Below are 27,022 nucleotides of genomic sequence, written 5' to 3'. Positions count from 1 at the left end.
TTTGCATTTGATCGATGAAACATCATTGTTTTTCTAATTGATTATAAACTATCATAATTTGAACATATTCCTCTGTTTTTCGCTACAGAATATATATATATATATATTTTTTTTTTTTACATGGTCAAATCTAGATTGAACTGAATAAGTATCTCTTTCTTTGAATTGTGCTGTTTAATTTTCTTCCTATCGAAATTTAGTCTAAGATGTTCAGTTCAGGGTCATCGTCTTATTCTATTCTTTGGTTTAGGTGCTATACTACAGACATCAACATTGCAATGAAGATGGCGTTATCAGCTTAAATAACCCAGTTTGAATTATCCTGCCATCAGCCCATATTGTCTTTAAACAAAAGTAGTGTACATTGCAAAGACCTATGGAAACATTCGCTACTGGCATGGCTATGTCAAATAAGGGAAAACAAACAATTCTAACTTTAATGAAAAATTTACAGAACTTTATTTAAAGTATAGTTTTAAACAATTTATAGGCTTCAAATCTTTAAACATGTTCTTAGGTTATCTCCTCCAGACTATTAGAGTTAGTTCTTTAAAGTATAATTATCTTTGTGACGTCGTAGCCAGATTTAGGTACACCCTATTTGATGTATGTTTATGTGAGTTTTGTTGTTGTTTGGTTTTGTTTGGTTGAACGTATCGAGCAATAAAATGCAGAGCTAGTGAAATAAATAGACCTGTAATAAAGATGGTTGCGTCCATTGATATCGAACATGGTATTGAAAATGAAAGTGTTGCCTGGTTGTGGCTTATCCAAGTTAAACAGTGAGCTGAAAGCGAGTTTAAGTTGTTTGTGTTTTGAAAAGAGGGTGTAATATCAAATAGCATGTGTATATTTATATAGTATTGACATTTTGGCGTTAGTTGAAACTCCATGTCCGCTCTGATTCTCTACTGATATTTTAGACAAACTGTAATTCTTTGGTTTGGGTTCAGCTGATTTTTTGCAAGAAAAAAATCACCATAACATATTAAAATGAGTTGCTTAAGAATATGAAGAAGAAAAAAAAACGTTGATATTTAATAATAATTTTCAAATAGTGAAATGTTACGTTTCAGTTCGTACCTTTACAAACTAATCACTCTCACTCTCACATTACAGAATAGTTGTATTAATTATATGTAAATGAATATGTCTCATTTATAGAAAGATCTGCTATGGTAAAATTTGGAGACCTACAATTGCAGTTCGAATATATCGATATTTTCTGTTGATGGGGATCGTTCCTAGAGTTCGACATTTCATACTAATTTCTTTGCATAATATCTTACTTCTGCAATATGCACAGCAGTTATTCTCGACCCATTTAGCATATGAATGGTCGCTGCAAACCCTTGTTCCGTAGGTGCTGCAGGTTTGAATCCTATCACTGCAGGAACCTGGTTTAATCGTACAGAAAAGCGTTACTTGATGAAATGGTTGAATAACATTTTCAATTTCGTCTACAACTTTAAAGAATAATTATAGAATGGGCAAGTCGATTAATGTGTTTTGAAACAGTGTTAGTTAAATAAAATCTGGACAGGTGTTTTGATGAACAATGAAATGCAAGCTGATCAATATGTCTATCAAATAAAAATACATTAATTAGTTAATTCTGAGCTTGATTAACTGGATAAAAATGACGGCACTGATCGATGGCATGGATCATAATGCAGCTGACTTTTGCTTCAAAAGATCAACATTTAATGGTTTATAATTCTGTTTTTCGTATACTACATTACATACTACATACATTCCTCTTCCTTTAAAAAGTGACGACGTATGTTGTTATGTATCAGAATGAAATAGTCATGGGCAAATAGACAGACAGACAAACCTATAACACAACCGAACAAAACGAAAGAGCGATAGGCGCATCAGACAGGCTGGGAGACTTACATTTATGAGAATGAAAGATATATCGGTAAATAGAAAGACAGACAGGCACATATATTAATATTTGTGTGTTACCAAATCCCTAGGTGCCAGTTCCAAATATTAGTAATGTAGAAAACTTTGAATAAATTGTGATTAGTTGGACACTTTACTATATATATTTCTAGAGAGAGTAATGGTTGCTGACAATTATGTTCCATTTCATATGTGCTGGACGCTGAACGGTTTCACAGATTTTTACAGCTTGAAAACGGCCTTTCAAAGAATACGTAAACATGCAAATAAGTGTTAAATTTGTGCATTGATCACAATTTATATCTTATCGTTCGAGCGAAATAGCGACTAGGTTCAATATGATTGTTTAAGTCATCTCCTCGTTTTAATTTTACTTTGATGAATATTGTTGATGGAAGGTTACTTTCTATAATCCAGGATTCTATATCGCTTAGTGAACTGATATTTAACCGTTCGCATCCTCTTTTTATTTTAGATACACGTGAACTGAAGATTGTGTCATCTAGTCAATTCTCAATTATTAGAATGAAAGAGTTTAGATATAATACTCGATAACTTTATCGATTAACAGAAACTATTTTCTTTCACGCTTACAGTTTATATAACCTTGTCTTATCTTCATTAACAAAGCCGAATTCTCTCTGGTTACTTCTGCAAAGCATAGAAGCAAAACTATATTTCGCTGTTTTATACTAGAGGCATAGTTCTTTATTGTCCATGCTTTTGACATCGTCAGTTTAACTTTATCAAGCTTCTTCAATGCATCGCATAAAAGACCTCGACAGTTTTAGAAACATTCTAAAATTGGGTAGCAAAATTAAAAAATAGAAGATTCTGTTAAGGACAAGGAGTCGAACTAAGTTAGGAAAGAATGAGAAAATACTTGAAAAAATGTCTTTGGAGAACAATCGCCAAATATATCGAGTTCTCAATTGTTTAAAATCACCAACATCAACCGAACATTCCCTTTGATCCAACAGTTTTAATCGTATTTCCCAATTACTTTAGGCAGAAGCTGTGGTACTGTGATGGCTCATCGGTTAGTGTAGAGTGTGTTTGACCCGTAACCGAAAGGGTGCGTATTCGAATCCTGCCCATATATCGGCCAAAAATGGTTACCGTGGTGCGTCTTTGGGAAAAGCAATTTTCATCCAATTGCCACCAAATGAAGCTATAATTTATTCTGAAGTATTTATGGGCTTATTTTAAAATGAAACGGAAAAATGCAGCAAAAAAGTAGCATATTAAGCAATAATTTGTGTAATGTTAGAAGATGTTTATTTCGGGTTACTAGTCAACCCTTTTTATATTATCTGGTTTTCTGTTCTTCTTTGTTCTCTTTTGATATTCCTCCATATTATTATCATATGCAGAATTGTTGAATTCTTTGCAACATGGTCTCTTTAATTTATCCAAACCAATGTCATACAGAAAGAATTTGTTTACGACAGCAAGAAATCGTACGTTAATCACCTATTACACTATACAAACACATAGGCAAGCTTAAATGCTGGCTACGAGGATTCTGTAATGCTTGCACATCCAGTCTCCGTTCCATTCTTGTACCAGTTCCAGGTTCTGGAACTAGGTACCCTGTGGCAGTCCCGAAGGTCTAAATTAATTATGAACTACGAAACCATGCATGAATTACTTATTTATTAGATGAATATGTTATACTTTGCGCATCCGTTTGTATATTAGCATTAGATACAAGTCAATAAAGAAGACATTTAGTAGGGCATACTGATTAAAACATTGTGATGGTAGTTTCTTCACAGCTTCAAAAGGACTAAATTTCATTATGTTTTCTCTTTTATAGATAGGATGTTGCTTCTTCCATAATCTGACACTTGGCCATCAAATTACTGTCATCAGGACTCATAGAGGACTGTGTGATTCTTGTTCCCTTATTATTCTATCATAGAATAGCCGAATGATACTCAAAGATACTGTTTTCAGTAACGGATGCATTTATTTACATTCTGTTTGTGACCTGGCAAGATAGCAATGCTCTAGAGGACGGAACATACATGTATTTACACGCATGTATTGCTTTTCAAAATCATAAATGACTTTTCGCCTTCTATAATATGATGGTAAGGTGAACCTTTCCAGGCTTCGTCAAAACATCATATAAAATAACAAGAGTTTACAGTTTTGGATAATTTTTACAACTGGTTAGAAAAATAATTTGAAGGTAAACTTCGGATCAGACAAATGAAGTGAGCTAAGTTAGTAAAGAGTTTGCAAATAATACCAAACTCTCTTTGGTAGAACAAAAAAGATAAACCAAACATTAAATTCCCAACTGTCCTTAAAAACCACCATCACCAACTAAATCTTCTCTTACATCGTACAACCATATCATGAAATCTTCTTCGCAGTCTCGGATCCTCGTATATAGTAAAAACACGTGAGATAAAACAGAAAGCTGTATTACGTTTGGAATTATTTCCCATGATCAAAATTATTTCCAGGGTCGTGGGTACCCACGTGACCCCTACAGAGATAGACACACACACACACACACACACACACACACACACACACACACACACATATATATATATATATATATATATATATATATATATATATATATATATATATATATATATATATATATATATATATATATATATATATATATATATATATATATATATATGGCTACATGCAGAACAAGCGTATCATAAACTGTCCAAGTACCTTTGAGATCTACTAAGCCTTTCCTAATATGGTCGCCAGGGAATGAAAATTGTTCTGTAGCTGAATTTCTGACGACTATTTTGGTCCAGCAATAGAGTCCATGTTGTTGATTCATCCTCCTGACTAAAGTTTTTGGTTTTTCTCGTATTGGACAGAACAAACTTTGCTCCCTATTAAATTTTTCTTCCATCAATTTAATTATTTCCATGCTAATTAAAAAAGAACCTTTGAATACTGCATAATTAGAAATCTAAATTTCAATGTACCACTGCCGCTACCAGTCATGGTTCCTGTACCACCAGTCATGGTTCCTGTACCACCAGTCAGGGTTCCGGTTCCTCCTGTTATAGTTCCTGTTCCTCCTGTCATAGTTCCGGTTCCGCCTGCAATATCTTTCAACAAAATAACGACAAAAGCGATATTTGTAATACATCAAATAAATTGCAAACCGAATCATAATGCATTAATAAAATTCTTCCATTTTCTTATATACACAACCTCACCCATCCTCAATTCCCCATGAATGAATCCAAATCATGCGTATTTCTTTGTGACGTAACATAACTGTGATAAAGTAAATGGAAGTGTTACCTTGCAATGTTTGCTTACGCTCTTTCGCGTTTGCCGATGAAGCAACACTATTTTTCTAAGTGATGATACATTAGAATTATTTGAACATATTCGTTATCTTTCCGTTACCGAATCTGTGGGTTTGGTACAAACTCGACTCTAGATTAAACTGAATATGTATATCTGACACTTCATTTTCTTCCCATAGAAATGGAAGCTATGTTCAGTTCAGAGTCATCGTCCAATTCTACTCTCATGGTTGGCTGCTATACTATAGACTATCAACATCACTCTAAAAATGGTTTTATCAACCTAAACTGTCACAATTTTAATTACCATGCCATCAGCCCATATTTTCTGTACACAAAAGTAGTGTACATCTCAACGTGGGCAAAGACACATGCAGATGGTGTACTGGAAAGGTTATACCAAACAGGGGAAAATATAAAATTCTAATTTTAATGCTAAGTGAACCGGGCTTGACTTAAAGTATGTTTTTAAATATGTTATAAGTATCAGATCTCAAGACTTGTTTTAGACTATCTTCTCCAGTCTGATTAAAGCCTGATTTAAATTCTCTTGGTGACGTCGTAGCTAGATTTGGGAACATCCTATTGGCTTGAGCTGAAGCTACATGAGCTCAGTAACTTCCTATAAGATTATGAAAATTTGTAATTCTTTCATTTGAGTTCAATGCGTACGTGTTACGCTAGTTCATTGTCTAACTCCCGCAAACTATAGATTCACCCAATTTAATTGCAAAATAGTATCACCGTATCGGACATGCTACTATTGTATACTAATGGCTCATTCTACATTACCGCATATAGTGTGATTCCGGTCTTTCTAACGATACATTCGTTGTTTACAAAAAGCTCTTCAGAATTTTGCTGTACATTCGCATGATATTATAAACGATTGGTTTGTCTTATTTTAGTTTAGAAATTAGACGTTGTCATACTGTCATCAGCAACTATATAAAACGGAAGAACATTTGTGAAGCATTCGTGTAAACGAAAGGCAGATTATTTTTTAGAAAAAGACACAAATTAATCATCCTAAAGGATTACGAAAATTAACCTTAATCAGAAGGTGTCAGTTTTATCAAAAGAGTTAATACTAATTGCCAAATGGAACTCAGAAAACATAATCGTGGCAAACAGTTTATTCTTTGAAAGGAAGGACGGCATAGTATATTAAACTTGATGTCTGAAAATAATTTTCAAATTGTAAAAGGTTACGTTAACAACATAATTACTCTCACATATGCAGAATAGTTGTATTAATTACATGTAATTGTACGTCTCATTTGTAAAAAGATCTTCTATTTTAAAATTTGGAGGTCTGCAGTTGCAAATCGTATACATGAATATTTTTTGTTGATGTAAATTGTTCCTAAAGTTCGACATTTTTTTAAGTTATTTCTTTAAATAATATCTTACTTCTGCAATATGCACAGCAGTTATCCTCCACCCATTTAGCATATGATTGGTCGCTGCAAACACTTGTTCCGTAATCTCTGCAGTTTGGAATCTTATCGCTGCAGGAACCTAGTTTAACCGTAAAGAAACACGTTACTTGATGAAATGGTTGCATACCAGTTTAACTTCACCTACATTTTAAGAGAATAGTTATAGAATGGCCAAGTCCAAACAAGTATTCTGAAATTGTGTTAGATAAATAAAGCCTGGGCAAGTGTTTTATGAACAGTCAAATGGAAGCTGATCAATACGTCATTGAAACAAAACAACAGTCATTAGTTAATTTTGTGCTTGATTATAATGAAATGACGTCATTGATCGATAGCATGCATATTAATGCAGTCTACCTTTGCTTCAATTAATTAACATTTAATGGTAGATAATTATATTTGTCGTGTACTGCATTACATAACTAATACATTTCTCTTCCTTGACAACGTGAAGAAGCATGTAGTCAAAGTCAGCCTGAAATGGGCAAATAGACAAACAGACAAACCTTTAACGGAACGAACAAACGAACAATGGACGCAATAGACAGGCGGTAAGATACACCTTTTTCGGAATGAAATAGATATCGGTAAATAGAAATACCGTCGGTAAAGTAGATTGAGATTCCAGACGTGCAAGTGTCTGAAATTGGAAAATTACATATATTGACATAAGCAAGCTATCAAATACATGAAGTTTCCTTTCTGTGGGTTTCGCATTTACGTGGATGCAAGACGTACTTAACTAGTCTGCTTTATGAAGAAGCAAAAAGGAGAGACAATTCAAATTCGAAGCGGAAGTGGTTGTCATTTTCACGTATTACAATTAAACAGAATATGACAAGAGGTACTAATGACCTTGCCTTTTGTTTTAAGCTTCCCAGTGTTTTCAGTGGAAGGTGAGTCCAGGTCCCAGAAGAAATACTCACAACAGCTGTTTCGGTGTCCATAGTGGGAGGTTTAGTCGGAAAGGAAGGAGTATAAGATCCTACCAAAACTCATAACGTGGAGGTAGGAACAGACCACTTTCTAGATCTCAGTCTTACGCATCTTTGATAGCTAAGGGTTGTCGATCCATTTCGTTCCATACCAACCCTTGGGATATTTAACCAGCTAAGACTGTCTACTGCACCAATCAGACCACTTTTTACATTTATAGTTCGATATACTGATAGAGGCCTACGTACCCAACAACATATGAAGTACGTAAGTTTTTTTTCCGATTTGGCATTTTAAGCAACCTTTAATTCCGAATCAATGGCAGTGGTCATTGTGCAAATCAACTAATGGAATTTCATAAAAGACACTCAAAGTCTCTACCTGATTAAATGATTCTGGTAGCTATGTATGGACGCCTTTATTCAGCTTTATTTGGCCTATATACAAATCATTGCATTATACTGCACATTTAGTGTTCATATTTGCATGGACAATCACGAACCGAGCGTAGACAGTTGTTGGCCTTGTTATTTTATTCAACACGCACAACACTTCCAACCATTCATTTTTCTTCACTGACACAACTGCCATGCAATGACAGAATATATCTTTCGTGAAATATGTATGTCACCGGTGATTCTGGGGTCCAGCGTTTTGTTACCTAGTTCACCTAACACCATACATATTACGTCTTTGCTCTGTGTCTTCAACGGTTCTCTTTTTCATCCAAGAACTGTTATCCAGATAAGTGCGTCGTTGATGAATATTAGTCGAGGTTCTTCTTTTCGTGGCCGACAAAATGTTGGTGGTTCGATACAATTGATGGATAATTTTATCGCAGTGGATTTGTCAGTGAATATTGCTTGATTGTTGTAGAAACAATTCCTAGGTGTTTTCACACCCGCCGGTGGAATCTGTAAGCTGACGTCTTCACGTCAACGTGTGATGGTTCCAAGCTGGTCTTGTGCTGGTACTGGTACTTCATTTTTCTATTAAGTTCTAATTTGCCGTCGGTTACATTATATATGAGTTTGCACGAGGAAGTCTTCAGGCCATTCTGTCGAAAATGTTCAGCGAGAAACGGCACATCATCATGGATGTTGGCAACCCGTCCTAGCTCATCGAACACATCGTCTTCTCCAGCTCCATTTTCGACCAGAACGAATTATTCAGTGTCTTGTCCGCATTGCCTACTCTTAGTGGTCTTCACATACAAATAATAAGGACGATTGATGAGTCTCAATATGTATCTATTGTATCTATATTCTCGAACGAACCTAACCTGGACAAGTTGTTAACTAACATGTTATTTGGATCCTATCTAAGCACAGAATCCGTAAATTCTAAGCCTGCAGCTGCAGCATCTTGCAGTAGAATATTAAGAGCCGCCCAGTATTCTAGTTTGTGTTTGTCCTGTCCTGTATGGGGTCTGCCATCGTACATTTTTAATCATATGGTGTTGCTAGCAACGACATTGATATGAGATAATCGCTTTCTGATTTTCACGTCCATGCATTGTTTCGTCACTGCCTCGGAAACATCGCTGTCATTTTGATAAATTCCACATCGGAGTCTCTTAGTCCCTCCTTTTCGGTGATTTTGGCCAAGTGTTTCGCTGTGGATCCTCGCTGCTTCAAAACGACGTCGTTGTTGTTCGCGTTAGATGATCCAGTTTTTCAGTTTGATCTAGGAAAATTACGAGTTCGCCATGATCAAAGCCAACAGCAACCCGGCCTTCCAACTTGGCCAAATCCGAATTAGTGACAAACCTGATCAGATCGACATTAGCACTACATCGGGTCCTCGGCTTGCGCATAGGAAAATGTCAACACACACTTCACACATGTTTCAAGCGTAGAGTCTAAGTTACAATGTAATCGCAATAAGTCCTGTGGTGTAGTTTAACGCCATTTTCAGCGCAAGACAGGCTATATGTGGCGGCCAGTTTAGCTGGTGGAGGAAGATCCCAGGGGAAAACCACAGTACGAACCACGTACTCACGTAAAGCAGTTTTGTCGCATACGAACATTCGCCGAGTCCGAGATTCGAACCCACGCAGATAGATATGAGATGGCAGTGATCGATGCAAACTCCATCGATGCGGAGAAGTACATGACGTTGAAGATTTGTTTCTTTATAGCTTAACATTAAGCATTCACGTTGTGTGCCATTATACACTAACAATAATATTCGGGTTCTAACTTGTAGTGGTATAGCCGCTATCGCTCAGTTTTGCAGTGTGGGGCAAAGAAAAGTATGTTCGTATGACTTTTAGTGCCATGAACGGACGCAAAGTCGTCTCGCGCAGGGTGTACAAAATCTTGACGGTGACATCGTCGCTGTATTAACAGAACTCCGTTGATAATATATATTGGTGAACAGAATTTACCCTGGATAGGGGAACACGGTTGGATACATGACTGCACGATAACCAAACTAACTTATGCATCGCGTTGATGCTACATGTTACCGACATTATCTCGCATATAAGATATCAGACAATATCCGTGCGCGTTAGCGCGCTAATGTGGATCTTGTCTATGTTTTGAATACAATCTCGAGACCAGCGGTCTGAGAAAGACACCCAAGATGGACCATCAAAGGAGGCATGAAGGCTAATATTGCAATTTGAGGCGGACAAAAACAGTAAAAGCCGCAAAAATAAATGTGGATGAAAAACTGGCCACTATATATTACAATTCCTACAGGTATTGGAAACTTGAAAAAAACCGTCCAATTTTCAGCTAAAAGTTTAACCTTGTGCTATCAAAAGAAATTGCCAGCAGAAATAAGCTGGTTTGAAATGTTTCTCTTAATCCTTAAGAGCCTTGCAAATTATTTATTAAAGATTATTACACCAAAATAATTTTAATTGCTAACAAAATCTAATAGTAGCACCAGTGAGGATAGATACCTGAACCGGAGGTCCCTGTCATTGTTCCTGAAACGAGTTTGAGAAAGCGAGGAGTTTCAAGTTTAGTTTAGTATGCTCAATTAGAATTTGTAGCAATGTTGAAGATTAAGGAACTAATTTTGATATAATTGTAAAAACGTTGCAATATATTTATATATATCCACTTGGAATAATACCTCTTGAATCTTACTGTGGAATTAAACTCATAAACTGACTATCAGTTTACGGCAGGTTTTACGACAGTAGTATAAAACGACATAATTACATTTGTAACCTTCAAGGTGACGACAGAAAATAATTACACACCTAACAAATTATAAAATGTACTTTTTACTTATATCAAAAGTAATTTTATGTTGAGCATGTAATTTTATGACATCACGTTCAATGCTGTAATCTGCGACTTTTAGATTTGTATGTCATGTTAGCACAGAGATTTCTCTTGGCAGTCATACCTAGGCAAGTTGTATATTTGTTTACAAACTTGCTCATTATAAAATGTAATCTGAGTCGAGTCACTTATACCTTGCGAAATCAAGAAAATAATACGAACTGCGTCTTGGTATAGACATTCTTTAAATATAATTTTAATAACATTTTGCATTACAAATAGAAAATCAAAAATAGATTTCAAGCACCTACGAATTTTACATATAAATCAGTATTACCTATCATGCAGATACTGGTAAAACTGGTTCAGTAAAATACCGCATTTTTATAATTTGCACACTGAAGAGCGGTAGTTTCTATCGATGGATGTACTTACCTGGTACTGGGCCTGACCCTGACCCTGTCCCAGCTCCGGCGAAGCTGCTTTGTCCAGTAGGTTGGAAGTTACATTGGGGCTTGGCGCAGCACTCTCCAGATGCCTTTACCAGGAAGCAACTTGGGGGGAGGTCGGAATATGTTGGACATCTGTTGAGTGAATACAAATCATTTTGTATTTTTAAAGCATGTAAATAAATAAAATGGAGGTAGAAGATTACTATTCTTACCAATCACGTGACGCAACCTAAATAAACCTTTCTGTAACTTTGATTATTAAAAGTATTGACACATGATTTTACGCTATCATCCACGTAACGTTTTGAATCGGTTTATAAAGTCTTATAATAATTCACCGATGTAAACAGGTAGAAAAGCCATAAAAAAAGCCCTATAACATACACACAGACAGATACTCTGAATACTTTCAAATGTTACTTATCATCTCAAACAACTCACTCTCTCTTAAAAAGTAATTTAGTGGTGAAATGATGTGTGTAATATAATAAATACTACTTCCCACTGATAGACAAATTATCATATCGAGCTAGTACAATATTCTGTTGGAACAGTTGCAAACGTTTGTCAACGTATTCTTCAGTGTTTTTTTCTGACAGTCTCACAATAAAAGTACAAACGCGTCTCTTTGTATCTTTTTACCTTTGTTAGGAAACAGTCTAACCTGTATCTCATATACCATTCAATCTGCTGATTAACTATATTTCACACGAAACATCAACAACAAATTCAACAAAACATTTTCGTTCTATTTGTGTCATAATCAAGAACTCTTCCATATTTTCTTGTTTATCATTCTTGTGTGGATGGTTTGCTGGACAGCAAGGGAAAAAAAAGAAAATTAGTTCACTTTAGTAGCTGGAATGGACGAAATTTTATTCTTTCTTGTGAACATAGACTGTAAGTTTGCTCCTCAAAAAATGTCTTTCAGTAAATTGTGCCCCGAATACTGATGTTTCCTTGATCTGTGTTTAAAAATGTTTTGGTAGAACATAATTGGCATCATTTGTACAGAACCCGAAAAGATTAAAAATGTGCTAATGTAAACGTTTAATTTGTTACAGTGTAGTAGTTTCAGGAGCAACTATATAGCATCTATAAATATTTTCGTCATGCTAGTTGCTATTGTGTTCGTCGTCGTTATCGTTGTAGTCATATTCATCATCATCAACAATACAAGAAAGTGGACGACAACAACAATGACAAAACATTTCGAATGTTTCATCGTTTCCGTTTTTGATTGTTTATTATTATTATTATTATTATTATTATTATTATTATTAGTATTAGTATTAGTATTATTATTATTATCCTGGTTCACCACTAGACCGTAACATAACTCCCTATTTATCAATTAATTCGTCACCTTGACCAGTACCTCTGGCGACTGAAAGGCTGCGACTTTGAATATTACATTGATATAAATCCGGATCCGCTACCGTGGTGTGTCCCTTGGCAAGATAATTTATTCCAATTGCCTTGGTACTAATTAAAAGACTTGTTTTGCTGTGCCATAAAACACCGATCCAAACCATATTGACCAGAATAATATGTAACCTGCTAAAGATTAGTGTGTCAATGGAGCTATGCACTAAATACTTTGTTTTCAGATCCATGGATCCGTCGCATGGAAAATGAATGTGAAAATCCTCTTGAAGTAGATCATAAATCAATGTTTTAATTAGTTGGTTATAACTGACAATCATGCTTTGACATATAGCTAGATTGATGGATAGCAAATGGCCACCTGGTTTTGTTGACAATCACGCTTTCACAACTAGCTAGATTGATGGATGGCTACCTGGTTATATTGACAATCACGCTTTAACAATTAGCTAGATTGATATATCGTCCAGAGTAAGCCAAAATAAACCAACAAAGTTGTTCTTTGTTTTGACACTAGCATGTTTCGATTTGCCTTGCACGCAAGGTGGCATTAGCTGGCTGCGTTACTTTCCTGACCGTATTTTTTCCACGGTTTTTCAAATTATTTGGATTCTAAGAGAAGAATTACTTTCCCTGGGAATATTTAAGCGCTCATACAGAATTCTTGGACAAAGACATTTATTGATAGCTACAAATTGAAAAATATGCATCAGAATCAAGACAGACCTATTCCAAAAGCTCCTATTTCTAAAAGGTCAAGGTCACGGTCATGTATTGAAAGCAATACATTTGTTTGGTATAATAAACGTCTGATTTTATTATGAAGAACTATAAAACATGCATATCAAAGGGTTCTATATCACTCTTGGGTGATTTGGCGGCCAATCCTATCCCTATTAAAATATTAAGGGTCACAGGGGCTTCGCAGAGTTTTTTTTATTGTCAGATACTTTGCCTTTTTCTGAAAAGTCTTCTTCTAATGAGAGTGCTCTTATTCAGGGAGTAGAGTGTGGCTTTGTTAATGTTCCTCTCCATTGTGTAAATAATTTGTCATCAGATCTAGTCTCAGGACCCGCGACAGTCGGCACAGTGCATGTTTTATCCGATGAGGGCATTCATTTATTACTAGGCAACGACCTAGCTGGAGACAAGGTTGTGGTTAATCCACTTGTGCCTGACAAGCCCTGTTTGGATCAGAAAGTCTATGCATTGAAAAAGAATTCCCTGATTTAAACCCAGCTTGTGCAGTTACCAGAGCTATGGCGAAGAAAGCTCTTGAGAAAGTATTCCTTTAGCTGACACATGTGTTGGTCAGGTTTTTGATGAGGTCGCTTTCACTCCTTGTTTGGAACAATCAAACGTTATTGATCACAGTGAGCTTCTGTTAACTACTCGTTCTCTTTATTCTAATCAGGGTCACAAACGACAATCACCTGTCATCAAACAGGACAAAGATCATGAGATCTTCTGTTTGTTTCAAATGGACATTAGTGAAACTGAAGCCACTGAAGTTCCTGTCTGTTATTTCATTCAAAATGGATTTCTTATGAGAAAATGGAGACCTCCCGCGGTACCTGCTGGTGACGAATGATCAGTGAACTATCAAATTGTAGTTACAAAATCTTACAGACAGGACATACTTAGTCCGGTCTATGAAACTTCTTTGGCTGATCATTTAGGGATTAATAAGGCTTATCACAAGATCTTGACTCAGTTCTATTGGCCAAAAATCAAAAGTGATGTTTGTAAATACTGTAGAGCTTGTCATACTTGTCAAATGGTAGGAAAACGCAATCAGATAATTACCTAAGGCTCATCTGCAACGTATTCCTGCATTTGACGAACAATTTAGCAGAATTATGGTAGATTGTCTTGGTCCCTTTCCTAAGACCAAGTCAGGTATCCAATAATTGTTGACCATAATGTGTGCGTCAGCAAGGTTTCCAGAGGCAATTGCTTTAAGGAATATTAAATCTAAAACAATAGTAAAGGCCCAAGACCTTTTTGACTGGGATTTTCCTTGTCGTATAAATCTTGTCTGTATACAGGCCCAGTGTGTTTGTAGTGTATTTTCGCATTGTCCGTATATCGCCCCCTATTGCTAATAACATCAATTTACCCCAACTTATATATTCAAAACCAGTTAATCAAATATGCTAAGGTAGTAAAATTCCTAGGTATGTTCTTCAATAATCATCTAAATTGGAAACACCAGATTGAACAACTAATTCGAAATTGCAATGAAGATATTAATCTCTTAAGAAATCTTAAAGGGGCCACCTGGGGATCCAATCAAGAAACCTTATTAACCATCTGTATATCACTTATATGGCTGAAGCTAGATTATGTATGCCAAGTTTACAACTCAGCGAAACAAACATTACTGAACAAACTGGATACCATCCAAAAGGAAAGCATTATCTGTTTGCACTGGCACTCTGCCATCGTAATCATTAGAGGAACTTTAAGTCCTTACCGGTGAACTGATATTAAAAATAAGAAGACAGGAAATGCTCCTCTGACACCCCAATCGATTAACAAATCACACCGACTCGAATCCTACAAAAGTAACGATTAGCAAATGCAACAATCCTTTTAGCCGCAAACTAGTTCCTAACCCACCAGATGTCAAAAAATCATAGAACTCAGTGAAAAGCTGCCAACACTTCCTCTACAAGAATTGTACGCTCACTCCCCTGACCCAGCCCCTTGGACAAACCCTATCCCTAGGTTCAACACTACAGTCACCAATTATGGAAACAAATTTTAACAAGAATCTAAACTCGAAACCATCGTAGCAACGGCAATACAAGACACCTACTCTGTCTTCGTAAACATTTTCACTGACGCGTCCAAAACAACCTAACTCCCCAGAATAGCAGCGGCATTGGTTATTACCGATTTCAACATACAAATGGGATCCAGATTTCCAGACCACTCCTCTACTTTCACCATAGAGTTCTGGACAATAACAGAATCATTAAAATGGATTAAAGACCCAAAAAGTTCCAAATGCAGTTATCATCAGCGACTCAGTGTAATAGAATCCATCAAATTTTACAGCACCAAATCAAGAGAGCAATTCTTGGCTAGAGCTTTCTATATGCTTAAGGAATTATCCACAGCGGATCAGATAGTTGAATTCATGTGGATGCCACCGCATATAGGAATCCCTGGTAACGAGGTAGCCGACAAAGTCGCAAAAACATGTTAGGAAACCCTAACCCTGCCCCACCCAGACGTAGCATAACAGAAGCCCAAAGCATAACAAGAAACAATATTAACCAGAAATGGCAGGAGCACTGAAATTCCACTACCAAAGGCAGGATACTCTACTCCATTATAAAAGCAACCAATAGGTCCATCAAACCACCCAAAGTGAACAGCCTGAACCCAAAAATTATCAATCGCATCGTAACCGGAAAAACAAAATTAGCAGGAAGTTTTGGCAAACATCTACGAACCAAGCCTGCTAATATCAATTGCTATCACTGCAAAACCATTGAAGACCTGCAACATATATTCAATAGCTGCTTAAAATATCAGGTTGGGAGAATGGAATTTCAAAAAGCACCCAAAAATTGGATCCACTACAACTTACCTAGATTTCCTTAAAAATAACAACCCAACATTAAATCTGACCTACAAAAACATACTTAAATTCCTAGACACATCCAAACTAGAAGAAATAATTATAAAACACCCTAAAAACAAAATAAACAAACCAACCTCACTTAAAAATAAATTTCCGCTAGCAGATGGGCACCATTGACATGTCCCGGGGGACCTGAGTACTCAGCAAGGGTGTCCCTCTAGCTCAAAAAAACAACTGTACAATATACATAACCCACCCAAACACTCTCTAAAACCAGATTAATATACATAGACAGACGGGCACTTTTGATACGTCCCTAGGGACCTGAATAATCAGCAAAGGTTCCCATCTTCTTAAATCCCAAATATATCCTTAAAAATAAAAATAAAAATATTTTTTTAAAAATTTAATTAAAAAAAGAACCTCTTCTTCTCTGCTCTCTACCTAGCCCTAACATGACATACAGCCTAGCTAATATTGCGGCCTACTTCTGTGATACAGACCATACTAACACTAAAGTAGCACAAAGTTTTCCATCCAATCCAACCAAGCTCATCTTTAGAACAATTTCGGACACAAGAACCAAAACTCAAAATTCTAACAAATACATCCATTTAAACCAGTACCCTGGAATGAGCGGACTCTGGCTGCAGATGATCGCCTGCCTTCCTGGTCACTTTCTCCCTTGCCTCAGTCGGACACAAATAAGCGTGCAACGCGCGCATGAAACACCTAACATAAATAAAAGCAAAATTAAATGAGTAGCGAGTGGCACTATGGTGTCAGAATCCTCACACAATTCTATCAAGAGGCCTACAAGAAATACCCAGTCCAGCAGCTAGTATAAGCAGCTAACTACATTTCTGAGCTACACAGCTACCATTTCCCCGAACTTACCTGAGAGAAAAAAGGACCGCAGAGAAATGTAAAGAAGCAGAAGAAAAACGGGGAACTTTTGCTTTAAAAGCCCTTCTAAGGGCTACCAATAATGCCTCTTATCCTGGGAACCATTTTGGCTTGGTATCCCGTTTCGATAAAACTATTATGTACACTAACTTGATCCTTCAATTCACTGCTTCAAAATTCAAACCTTTTATGACGTAACAGTGACCAAACTTGTTATATGTCGCTCAGACATATTAGTTATTAAAAATTTGTACAGCATCTACAAAGTACACTATGTACTAGAACTTTTCCGATTGTTAGGAAGTCGGAAAATTTCACAATATATTTTGATTTGACCCAATTGCACAGGTGGCTAAGACATTTTTGGCATTTTTTTATTGTCCATTAGTAAAACTAGACTAAATCTAAGTACGGGCTGGCGTTTTTGGGAATGCACGACATCCATGGCTAGCTTGTCGAGTTCCTTGTCCTCTCGCCTCTCTCGGACATCGTATAACGGCGGAGATGTGGAACAATTTCCATCCGCCTAAAGCTAGGTGTCCCGATGTGACGTCATCGTTGCGACCAATTGCAACGAGCGTTACATACAGCTTGGCTCGAAACCTAGTACAGTCAATAACAGATTGAATTCAACTTTGTTAATATGAGTGTGTGTTAGGCCCATTCTCACTCATGAAAGCCCTTCATTCAGGTCCTTATGAACATTAAGTTACAATGGTTTAGACTAAAATGGATAAAATTAGTAACTACTTACAATATCAACTTGTGTGACGATCGTGGATAAACACCCATGTATCTATTTATAGCTATAATCAGCTAAAATTCATATGAAATCCCACTATCTATTTATACTACAACTTGTGGGTTATTCCTTTGGAAAACCCCACTATCTTTTTATAGCCTCAGCTTGAGTGACGTTCCCGTTTATGAACTCTAGTACATATGTATAGCTACAACCTGTGGAAAACCCCAAGTCCATATTTATAGTATTAAATTTTCCAGCGTCAGTGACGTCACTGTACGGGAAACTAGGGGATAAATGGCAACAGTGTTGCAAGTGGCTGACCTGAATACGCGCTACTGTAGGTAGGTAGGTAGAATGTATTTGATAGGGATAAAGGGAGTTCTATAGGGACAAACAGAGACCAATACACACACACACACACACACACACACACACACACACACACACACCACAGAGGGAAGAAGAAAACACAAACCCAAAATATACAATTCACACAGGGAAGAGGAAAAACCCAACAAATATACTATCCAGACGTTCTTACACACACACACACACACACACACACACACACACACACACACAACAGATCGAAGAATAAAACCAAAATTAAAATATAGTATCCATACAAACGTACGCTAACGCATACAAACCCCAAATATACTATCCACACAACGTCGCTAACGCGTACAAACCCAAATATTCTATCCACACAACGTCGCTAACGCATACAAACCCCAAATATACTATCCACACAAACGTACGCGAACGCATACAAACCCCAAATATATTATCCACACAACGTCGCTAACGCATACAAACCCCAAATATACTATCCACACAACGTCGCTAACGTGTACAAACCCCAAATATACTATTCACACAAACGTAAGCGAACGCATACAAACCGCAAATATACTATCCACACAATCTTACGCGAACACATACAACCCCAAATATACTATCCGTACAACGTCTCTAACGCATACAAACCCGAAATATCCTATCCACACAAACGTACGCGAACGCATACAAACCCCAAATATACTATCCACACAACGTCGCTAACGCGTACAAACCCCAAATATTCTATCCACACAACGTCGTTAACGCATACAAACACCAAATATACTATTGACACAAACGTACGCGAAAGCATCCAAACCCCAAATATACTATCCACACAACGTCGCTAACGTGTACAAACCCCAAATATACTATCCACACAAACCTACGCGAACGCATACAAACCCCAAATATACTATCCACACAACGTCGCTAACGTGTACAAACCCCAAATATACTATCCACACAAACGTACGCAAACGCATACAAACCCCAAATATACTATCCACACAACGTCGCTAACGCATACAGACTCAAAATATAGTATCCACACGAAGGGAGGGAAAACAAAACCAAATATACTATCCATACAAACGTACCCGAACGCATACAATTCCCAAATATACTATCCACACAACGTCGCTAACGCGGACAAACCCCAAATATACCATCTACACTCGGGAGGAAGAAGAAAAAACAACCAAATATACGATTTACATAACGTACGCGAATACACACACAAACAGACACACACAGACACACACACACACACACACACAGGGAAGAAGAAGAAAAGAAACCCCAAATATACTATTCACACAGAAGGGAGATAATACTAACCCCAAATATACTATCTACACATGGAAGAGGAAGAATACAAATCCCATACCTACTATCCACACGGAGGTGAGATGTAAAAAAATAAACCCCATATCTACAATCTACGCAGAGGGAAGAAGAAATAAATAACCCAATATACGCTATCTTCAAAGAGGGAAGAGGAAAAAAGCCATAATATACTAACCACACAGAGGGAAGAAGAAAAGCATTATACACTATCCACACGGAGTGAAGAAATAACCCTTTATATATACTATCAACATAGAATGAAGAAAATAACCCATTATATTCCATTAACACAGAGTGAAGAAGAAAAGGTTTTTGAAAGCACCTAAACCCTCACCTGCAATGACCAACTCTGCCAAGCACCTACACCCCACCCCACCCACAACACTACAAAACCCATTTAACCCGTTATTTTATGGCATCAGTGTGTGATTTAGGAAACATCAAGACACAAAATGATGGATGAATAGACTGACTATTGTTTACCGACTTGCATGCCTAAAGAGCGTACGTGAAGGAAAACATCCTTTCATTTCAGTTCTAACTAAAACATGTTCCAGAGGGAGAGAGATAGGTGAAAGAGCACAATTTCATAAAGTGTGAGTAAAAAACAAAACACGTCATCCTTATTATAGAATGTCAAGACTAAGAGACACTTACGTTTTCTTTCTGGTCTATTCTCTTTTAGAAGGTAGTGTGAAATTTCACATCAGGGCCAACGCATCGGCTCACATTGTCAATTTTTCCATTTCCATGTCTTTACTGGCACAAGTTCTTCATCATCTTCAATTTCTTCTTCTTCTGAATCCCTCTTCTCTGTTTCGTTTTGTTTCTGTTTCTTCTCTTTACTCGCAGGGCACTCTGAATCCCAGTGTCCTTTCTCCCGACAGCGATATTAGGCATATTGACTTTTGTCTCTCTTTCTTAGACGAAGCAGGTATTCTGGAGACAAATACCCATTTACCTTTGCAGATATAGCAAACTTCATCAGCACTTACACACTTTCGTATGACTCTCATCAAATCAACGACCAAAAGAGTAAGTTTTGTTGCCACTTTCGCCTGTGAATTATGCTTTCGTATGACTTTTAGCAAATATTTGACCAGCAGGTCGATCTGTGCTGACTCTTCCATCTTCTTGATCGTTTGAGAGTGGAATGAATACTCTGACGCTAAGACACTCTCCCTATGTACAGGGACCTGCTGCGTATGAAGCCTAGTCAAATGTAATTTTGCAATAAGATGAAACGATTTCATTGACAAAGTAAAAGGCAATGACGTGCCGTGTCGCCTCACACAAGAGCTGAAGTGTTAGCTCAAATCCGTGTCAGCGATTTCGAAGACGACATAACTGAGCTTTCATCAATGTTCTCCACATATGCCACAAAACCACGAGTCCTGTTTTACGCCAAAAGAAATTTCGTTCAGTCCGTAAAATATAGTATCACATCTGAGAAACGCAAACACGAACTTCCAGAAAACTGAGAACGACTACTTACACCTACAACGTAAATGTATGAGTTCAAGTAGTGCGTAAAACTTAGTCAAATTAAATTTTTATAGTCAAGACGAAACGATCTCTTTTCGAACAAGAAAGCAGACACCAAGCGACAATGGCGATCCGTGTCACACAACACTTTTCAAAATGTATATTATCAGAGGTTTGTTCTAGCGATCTGCACGGTTAAATTAAATGTTGACGTATTTTGCAATAAGACGGACACAATTTCCATGGGATCGCCCATGGTACGATTGTTCGTGCATTAGTTTAATTTTTAAAAATATTTTTTATATATAAATCGCCTATAGGATAGACTCAGTAAAGCATGGCCATTCTCGTCACTGTCTGAATAGCTACTCAAGTCAATTCGAAGCGAACGCAGTAAGAAAATAAGTATAGCCAATGAAATGGCTTACAACGGGTGATGCATTGTTTTGTTCTAGGACTGCGTGGCATAATAATCCCTATGTTCTTGCGTTGTTACCATTACAGTGCAGACAGACTGAAATGTGAACTTACAAGCCCTCTTTGTGTGTGTTGTACCATTTCTTCTTACCACATCAAAATACTGAGCGTCACAGTATTGGTTCGCGTTTTCAAGCTGACCATTTTTTTTATATCTCACTTAAACATTTTAACATAAACACTCACACTCACATCGGTAGAGTCAGAACAGACGTGTTACAGTATTGAGGGGCATGTTATCTTTTTCTTTCTTTCAAACTAATAAATTTGGGGTTTGTATGAAGTAAAGAACCGAAAGTACAGTGAAACTCAAGGATGATGACCCAATCTGTCTGTCTATTGATGCGTGTATTTACTTAAGAAGAAATATGACCTCTAAAACACAAAGAGATACGGCAAGCATGATTAGATTAAACACAACGATGTTTTCCTTCACGCCCGTGCAATTTAGATTTTCAATCGTCTTTGAAGACAAACTTGGTTTCCTTTTGTAGGGCTTGAAATAATAAAAAAACTGAAAAATCTTAAGCACTTTGCTACAGATAATTTCATCAACAGACTAAACAACATAAATACCGTTACAACAATAGAAAGCCTTAAATCTTCTATCAAAAAGAAATGCATCAAAAAAATTAAAGATTAACGATAACTAACCAATGAAACCGAATTTAACAAAGGCAATGACATGTGAAGAAATGCCTCTCACTTTGGAAAGGTAGGCGAATGTACTCTGTCATGCACCATCAACTTGAAAAAAATTATAAACAGAGAGAAACCTGAATTCAAAATTCAGTTGTTTTTTTCTTCAAAATTGTTTCGTTTCTTTTTCTTTTTTTGGAACAAATCTAAACACTAATATAGAGTGGAAAAGGGAAAATGCACATACAAGCTTTGATATTTCTGAAAAAATGAGGGGATATTCCTAACGTTCATAACCACCTATATATGCTTGGACTTGTCTGTGACTTATCCACAAAACAAGATGTACATATTTCTGGTCAAGCTGAAAGTGTGTGCGTGTTTTTGAAAATGGTAAAAATTGGATATACAATTTTCTCGTGACACATAAAGTGAAGAGTCTGTGCAAGTGTCAAAAGCCAAAGTCATATAAGTTTTGTATTTTGTACGGCTTGTAAAGATTTCCACTTTAGAAAATGTGAAGTATCACAAGTTATTATCACAAACAGAAGTGGAACATAGGGGCTTGCAAGAAAGAAAATAACCCAGACAGTTGGTGTCATCAAGAGTGCTAGAGACGGTACCCGAACTTGCTTGCTTGCTTACTTGAATTAAAGTGATTTTCGTTCTAATGGAGCATGTACCACTGGTTTAATAACGCACCGCGTGATTTTTAATTACTCCTGGGGAAGGAAAGAGAGCCTCATCCCCAGTATATTTGGGGTTTGTATGCGTTCGCGTACGTTTGTGTGGATAGGATATTTCGGGTTTGTATGCGTTAGAGACGTTGTGCGGATAGTATATTTGGGGTTGTATGTGTTCGCGTAAGATTGTGTGGATAGTATATTTGCGGTTTGTATGCGTTCGCTTACGTTTGTGTGAATAGTATATTTGGGGTTTGTACACGTTAGCGACGTTGTGTGGATAGTATATTTGGGGTTTGTATGCGTTAGCGACGTTGTGTGGATAATATATTTGGGGTTTGTATGCGTTCGCGTACGTTTGTGTGGATAGTATATTTGGGGTTTGTATGTGTTAGCGACGTTGTGTGGATAGAATATTTGGGGTTTGTACGCGTTAGCGACGTTGTGTGGATAGTATATTTGGGGTTTTTATGCGTTAGCGTACGTTTGTATGGATACTATATTTTAATTTTGGTTTTATTCTTCGATCTGTTGTGTGTGTGTGTGTGTGTGTGTGCGTGTGTGTGTGTGTGTGTAAGAACGTCTGGATGGTATATTTGTTGGGTTTTTCCTCTTCCCTGTGTGAATAGTATATTTTGGGTTTGTTTTTTCTTCTTCCCTCAGTGGTGTGTGTGTGTGTGTGTGTGTGTGTGTTTGTGTGTGTGTGTGTATTGGTCTCTGTTTGTCCCTATAAAACTCCCTTTATCCCTATCAAATACATTCTACCTACCTACCTACAGTAGCGCGTATTCAGGTCAGCCACTTGCAACACTGTTGCCATTTATCCCATAGTTTCCAGTACAGTGACGTCACTGACGCTGGAAATTTTGATACTATAAATATGGACTTGGGGTTTTCCACAGGTTGTAGCTATACATATGTACTAGAGTTCGTAAACAGGAACGTCACTCAAGCTGAGGCTATAAAAAGATAGTGGGGTTTTCCAAAGGATTAACCCACAAGTTGTAATATAAATAGATGTGGGATTTCATATGAATTTTAGCTGATTATAGCTATAAATAGATACATGGGTGTTTATCCACGATCGTCAGACAAGTTGATATTGTAAGTAGTTACTAATTTTATCCATTTTAGTCTAAACCATTGTAACTTAATTTTCGGGGATATGTTTATTTTCCTTTAAATTCTGGGACAATTTCGTCATTTTAGCGTTACTTTTAGTCACATCCATTTTGTCGTTGAGCATTTCCTTGATTATAGCTATTTATAGCATCATTACAATTATGTAAATTTTTGAACACCCCATCAAGATTTCAGGTCTTGGTAATGCTTTATATATAAATCTCACGCTTGTACTAGTGTGTGTGTGTCTCTGTCTCTGTTGAGTTTGACCCTCTACCATCATTGTCCCTAGACAATCCCACCATGTTCAATTCCCTTTGACGCTATACAGACCCACCATGTTCAATTTCCATATGTTAAATTCCCCTAGTCCCTAGACAGACCCACACTCTATTCCCATGTTCAATTCCCTTTGTCCCTAGAGTGACCCAGCAATTTTTCCCATGTTCAATTTCCCTTGACGCTATACAGTCCCACCCTGTTTAAATTCCCTTGACGCTATACAGTCCCACCCTGTTTAAATTCCCTCGACGCTATACAGTCCCATATTCCCATGTTCAATTCCCCTTGACGCTCAACAGTCCCAAAATCTATTTCCCATGTTAATTTCCCTTGACGCTAAACAGTCCCAGGGTTTTTCGTCCATGTTAAATTTACATAGTCGCTAAACAGTCCCAGGGCGGTTAATGTTAAATTTCCATTGTCGCTAAACAGTCCCGGGGGGGGGGGGGGTCTGTAATGCTAATTCCCATTGTCGCTGAATCGTCCCCATATACTACTTCCAATCACTAATCAAGACCACCGTAGTCAATCTGGCCCCTGTGGCATTAAAAGGTGCAAAATCTGCCTACACATGATAGAGACCAGGACATTTTCTAGCACAATGACTAGAGAAAAACTAAACATGCATGGTCCAAACGAAACGTGCAAAACAGAATGTCATTTATCTCATCACGTGCAAGATCTGTAGCATTCAGTATGTCGTTCGTCGTTCGCGCCATTCAACAATGAATACAGGAATATGACAATAGAGTTGTTTAACCAATTGAAGGAAAACTGGTACTGGATGGTGGATGCCTCTTATTTGGTGTCAATGAAGTCATTATGACAAAATAACAAGCACATGCCTCGTGGCAGTTCAAAATGGCCAATATTACATCTGATGTTTATCTTCTAGCATGTAACGTAACAGACTGGGCACGTTCCTACTGTAGGCAGACTGACACTTTTTCTCTTTTCGAACGCGGAATATTGTCATTTTCGTTCTTTAAAAGTGTAAATATTGCCCGTGTTAGAGATAATACATTTGTGATTTTGTTGTTGTTGTTGTTGTTGTAGGGTTTAATGCCATTTTTCAGCACACGATAGGCTATACATGGCGGCCAGTATTATTGGTGGAGGAAGAACCCGGGAAAACCACGGAAAGAACCACCGACCCACGAGAAGCTACTGGCAAGCTTTCTCACATACCCACATTGGCTGAATCCGAGACTTGAACCTATGCACACAGAGGTGAGATGGCAGTGATCCGTAACGGAGAGCGCTTTAGACCACTCGGCCACTCGGGGCCCCGCATTTCTGATAAAACACACACTAATCAATGAAAGTATTATGAAACAGTAACAACCACTGATCGACGGCTGCTCAAAGTGGCCAATATTTATATCCGAGGTTGTTTTTGCTTTCAATATGTGTTGTTAATGATCGAGAATATTTCGACTGACTGACCGATAAGTGTACAGCATGAATCTCCTACCTAGAATGGGACCAGTCACGATGTGGGAAACGTATATTTTCTTAACAAATCTTGCATCACAAATGACTCATGGGCTACACAAAAAAGAAGAGGTTTTGGTCAACAACGGTAATGGATTGTTATGTAAACTTTAGACAAAAGAACTAAGCAAAGACCATTTTTATCATCCTTGCAAATTTTCAATCTTGTATTGTTGCAATCCGTATTATGAGTATATATAAACTTCAGTACATAAAACGAGTTTAACACGAAACAACGAGCTACCATCTTCCAGGTTCTTGTCCCAGACATATATACCAAACTGTTAGTCTGCTTTGAACTTTTTTCGTACGTTTGAAGGGTATCATTAACGTGGGAAATCTCCCTCTTTCAAAACAGAATTTATCATATATGTCGTTACCTCATCCGCCTATATACTGATAGGGCTACCCAGTCTCATTTAAATGCGGTACCTCAAGAGTCCTGAATTATGCGTTGTCCATTGTTAGTAATTTTCAGGGTTATTTTTAATATAATAATGATTGGATCAAACTAAAGTGAGAGCAGTTTCTGATCTTGTCCTTGTATATGTATACACATAATGCCAGTCCACTATTGGTCGTAGCTGCCTTCACAAAACCTTAAACATGTATTGGCTTAAAAAAAGAGCATAAATTAAAAATTTGACACTGAGAGCTCTACAATCAAGGCGGTTCAAAAACTGTACAAGATGTGCTTAACCACAAGAAATATAATTGCAGTTATTTAAACCTGTACTAACTGTAAAGGAATCGGTTGTAAAGCTCTTGTCACGTTTTGACCACGCTCAACTCCTTTAATTTGTACAAATGACGCCAGTCTAACGTTAAATATGGCCGATGTTACTGAAATATATCGAAACTTACAATAATTTGCTAACAAATTATCAGCCCCGTGCCTAACATACGTTACAGGGACCCTCTAAGGTTGTACTTCCTCGGACAACGTAAGTCATGAACTTGATCTCGTTTCTGTTTGAGCATTTTGTATTTTCATGTGTATTTTAATGAAGTAGACAAGTACAATACAAATTTAATCAGCTCTACTTTGACCTGGCTTTTGATCCGAGACAAAAATGATGCAGATCTTTAAACGGCGTCGTATGAGACAAGATGAGCTAATGTCGGTGTCATCAACTCATTTGGAGAGCATTATAGAATGATAGCTACGTGTAAAACGGCGGCATATAGAGCAATCCACGGTGTCTATCTACAGTTGAGTCAA

General features: G+C 37.2%; 1 protein-coding gene across 15 annotated transcripts in view; it reads right to left on the bottom strand.

Annotated features, from left to right (window-relative positions):
* Positions 1-27,022, bottom strand: part of LOC149780571 (uncharacterized) — an 85,744-nt gene that overhangs the window by 54,883 nt on the left and 3,839 nt on the right. For 13 of the 15 annotated variants that reach the window (XM_089937613.1, XM_089937616.1, XM_089937628.1 and 10 more), the window contains exons 3-7: positions 11,278-11,426; positions 10,512-10,538; positions 6,633-6,740; positions 4,887-5,012; positions 1,290-1,397 (exon numbers count right to left, since the gene is read on the bottom strand). In XM_089937613.1, coding sequence (XP_089793739.1) covers positions 1,290-1,397; positions 4,887-5,012; positions 6,633-6,740; positions 10,512-10,538; positions 11,278-11,426 — 518 coding nt within the window. The remainder of the gene's footprint in view (positions 1-1,289; positions 1,398-4,886; positions 5,013-6,632; positions 6,741-10,511; positions 10,539-11,277; positions 11,427-27,022) is intronic. The other 2 variants (XM_089937624.1, XM_089937626.1) reach the window with 2 other exon arrangements.

This window comes from Sinohyriopsis cumingii, chromosome 16, assembly GCF_028554795.1.
Source record: "Sinohyriopsis cumingii isolate HCF-2022 chromosome 16, ASM2855479v2, whole genome shotgun sequence".
In the NCBI taxonomy this organism is placed as follows: domain Eukaryota; kingdom Metazoa; phylum Mollusca; class Bivalvia; order Unionida; family Unionidae; genus Sinohyriopsis; species Sinohyriopsis cumingii.
This window is presented reverse-complemented; position numbering and strand designations above follow the sequence as displayed.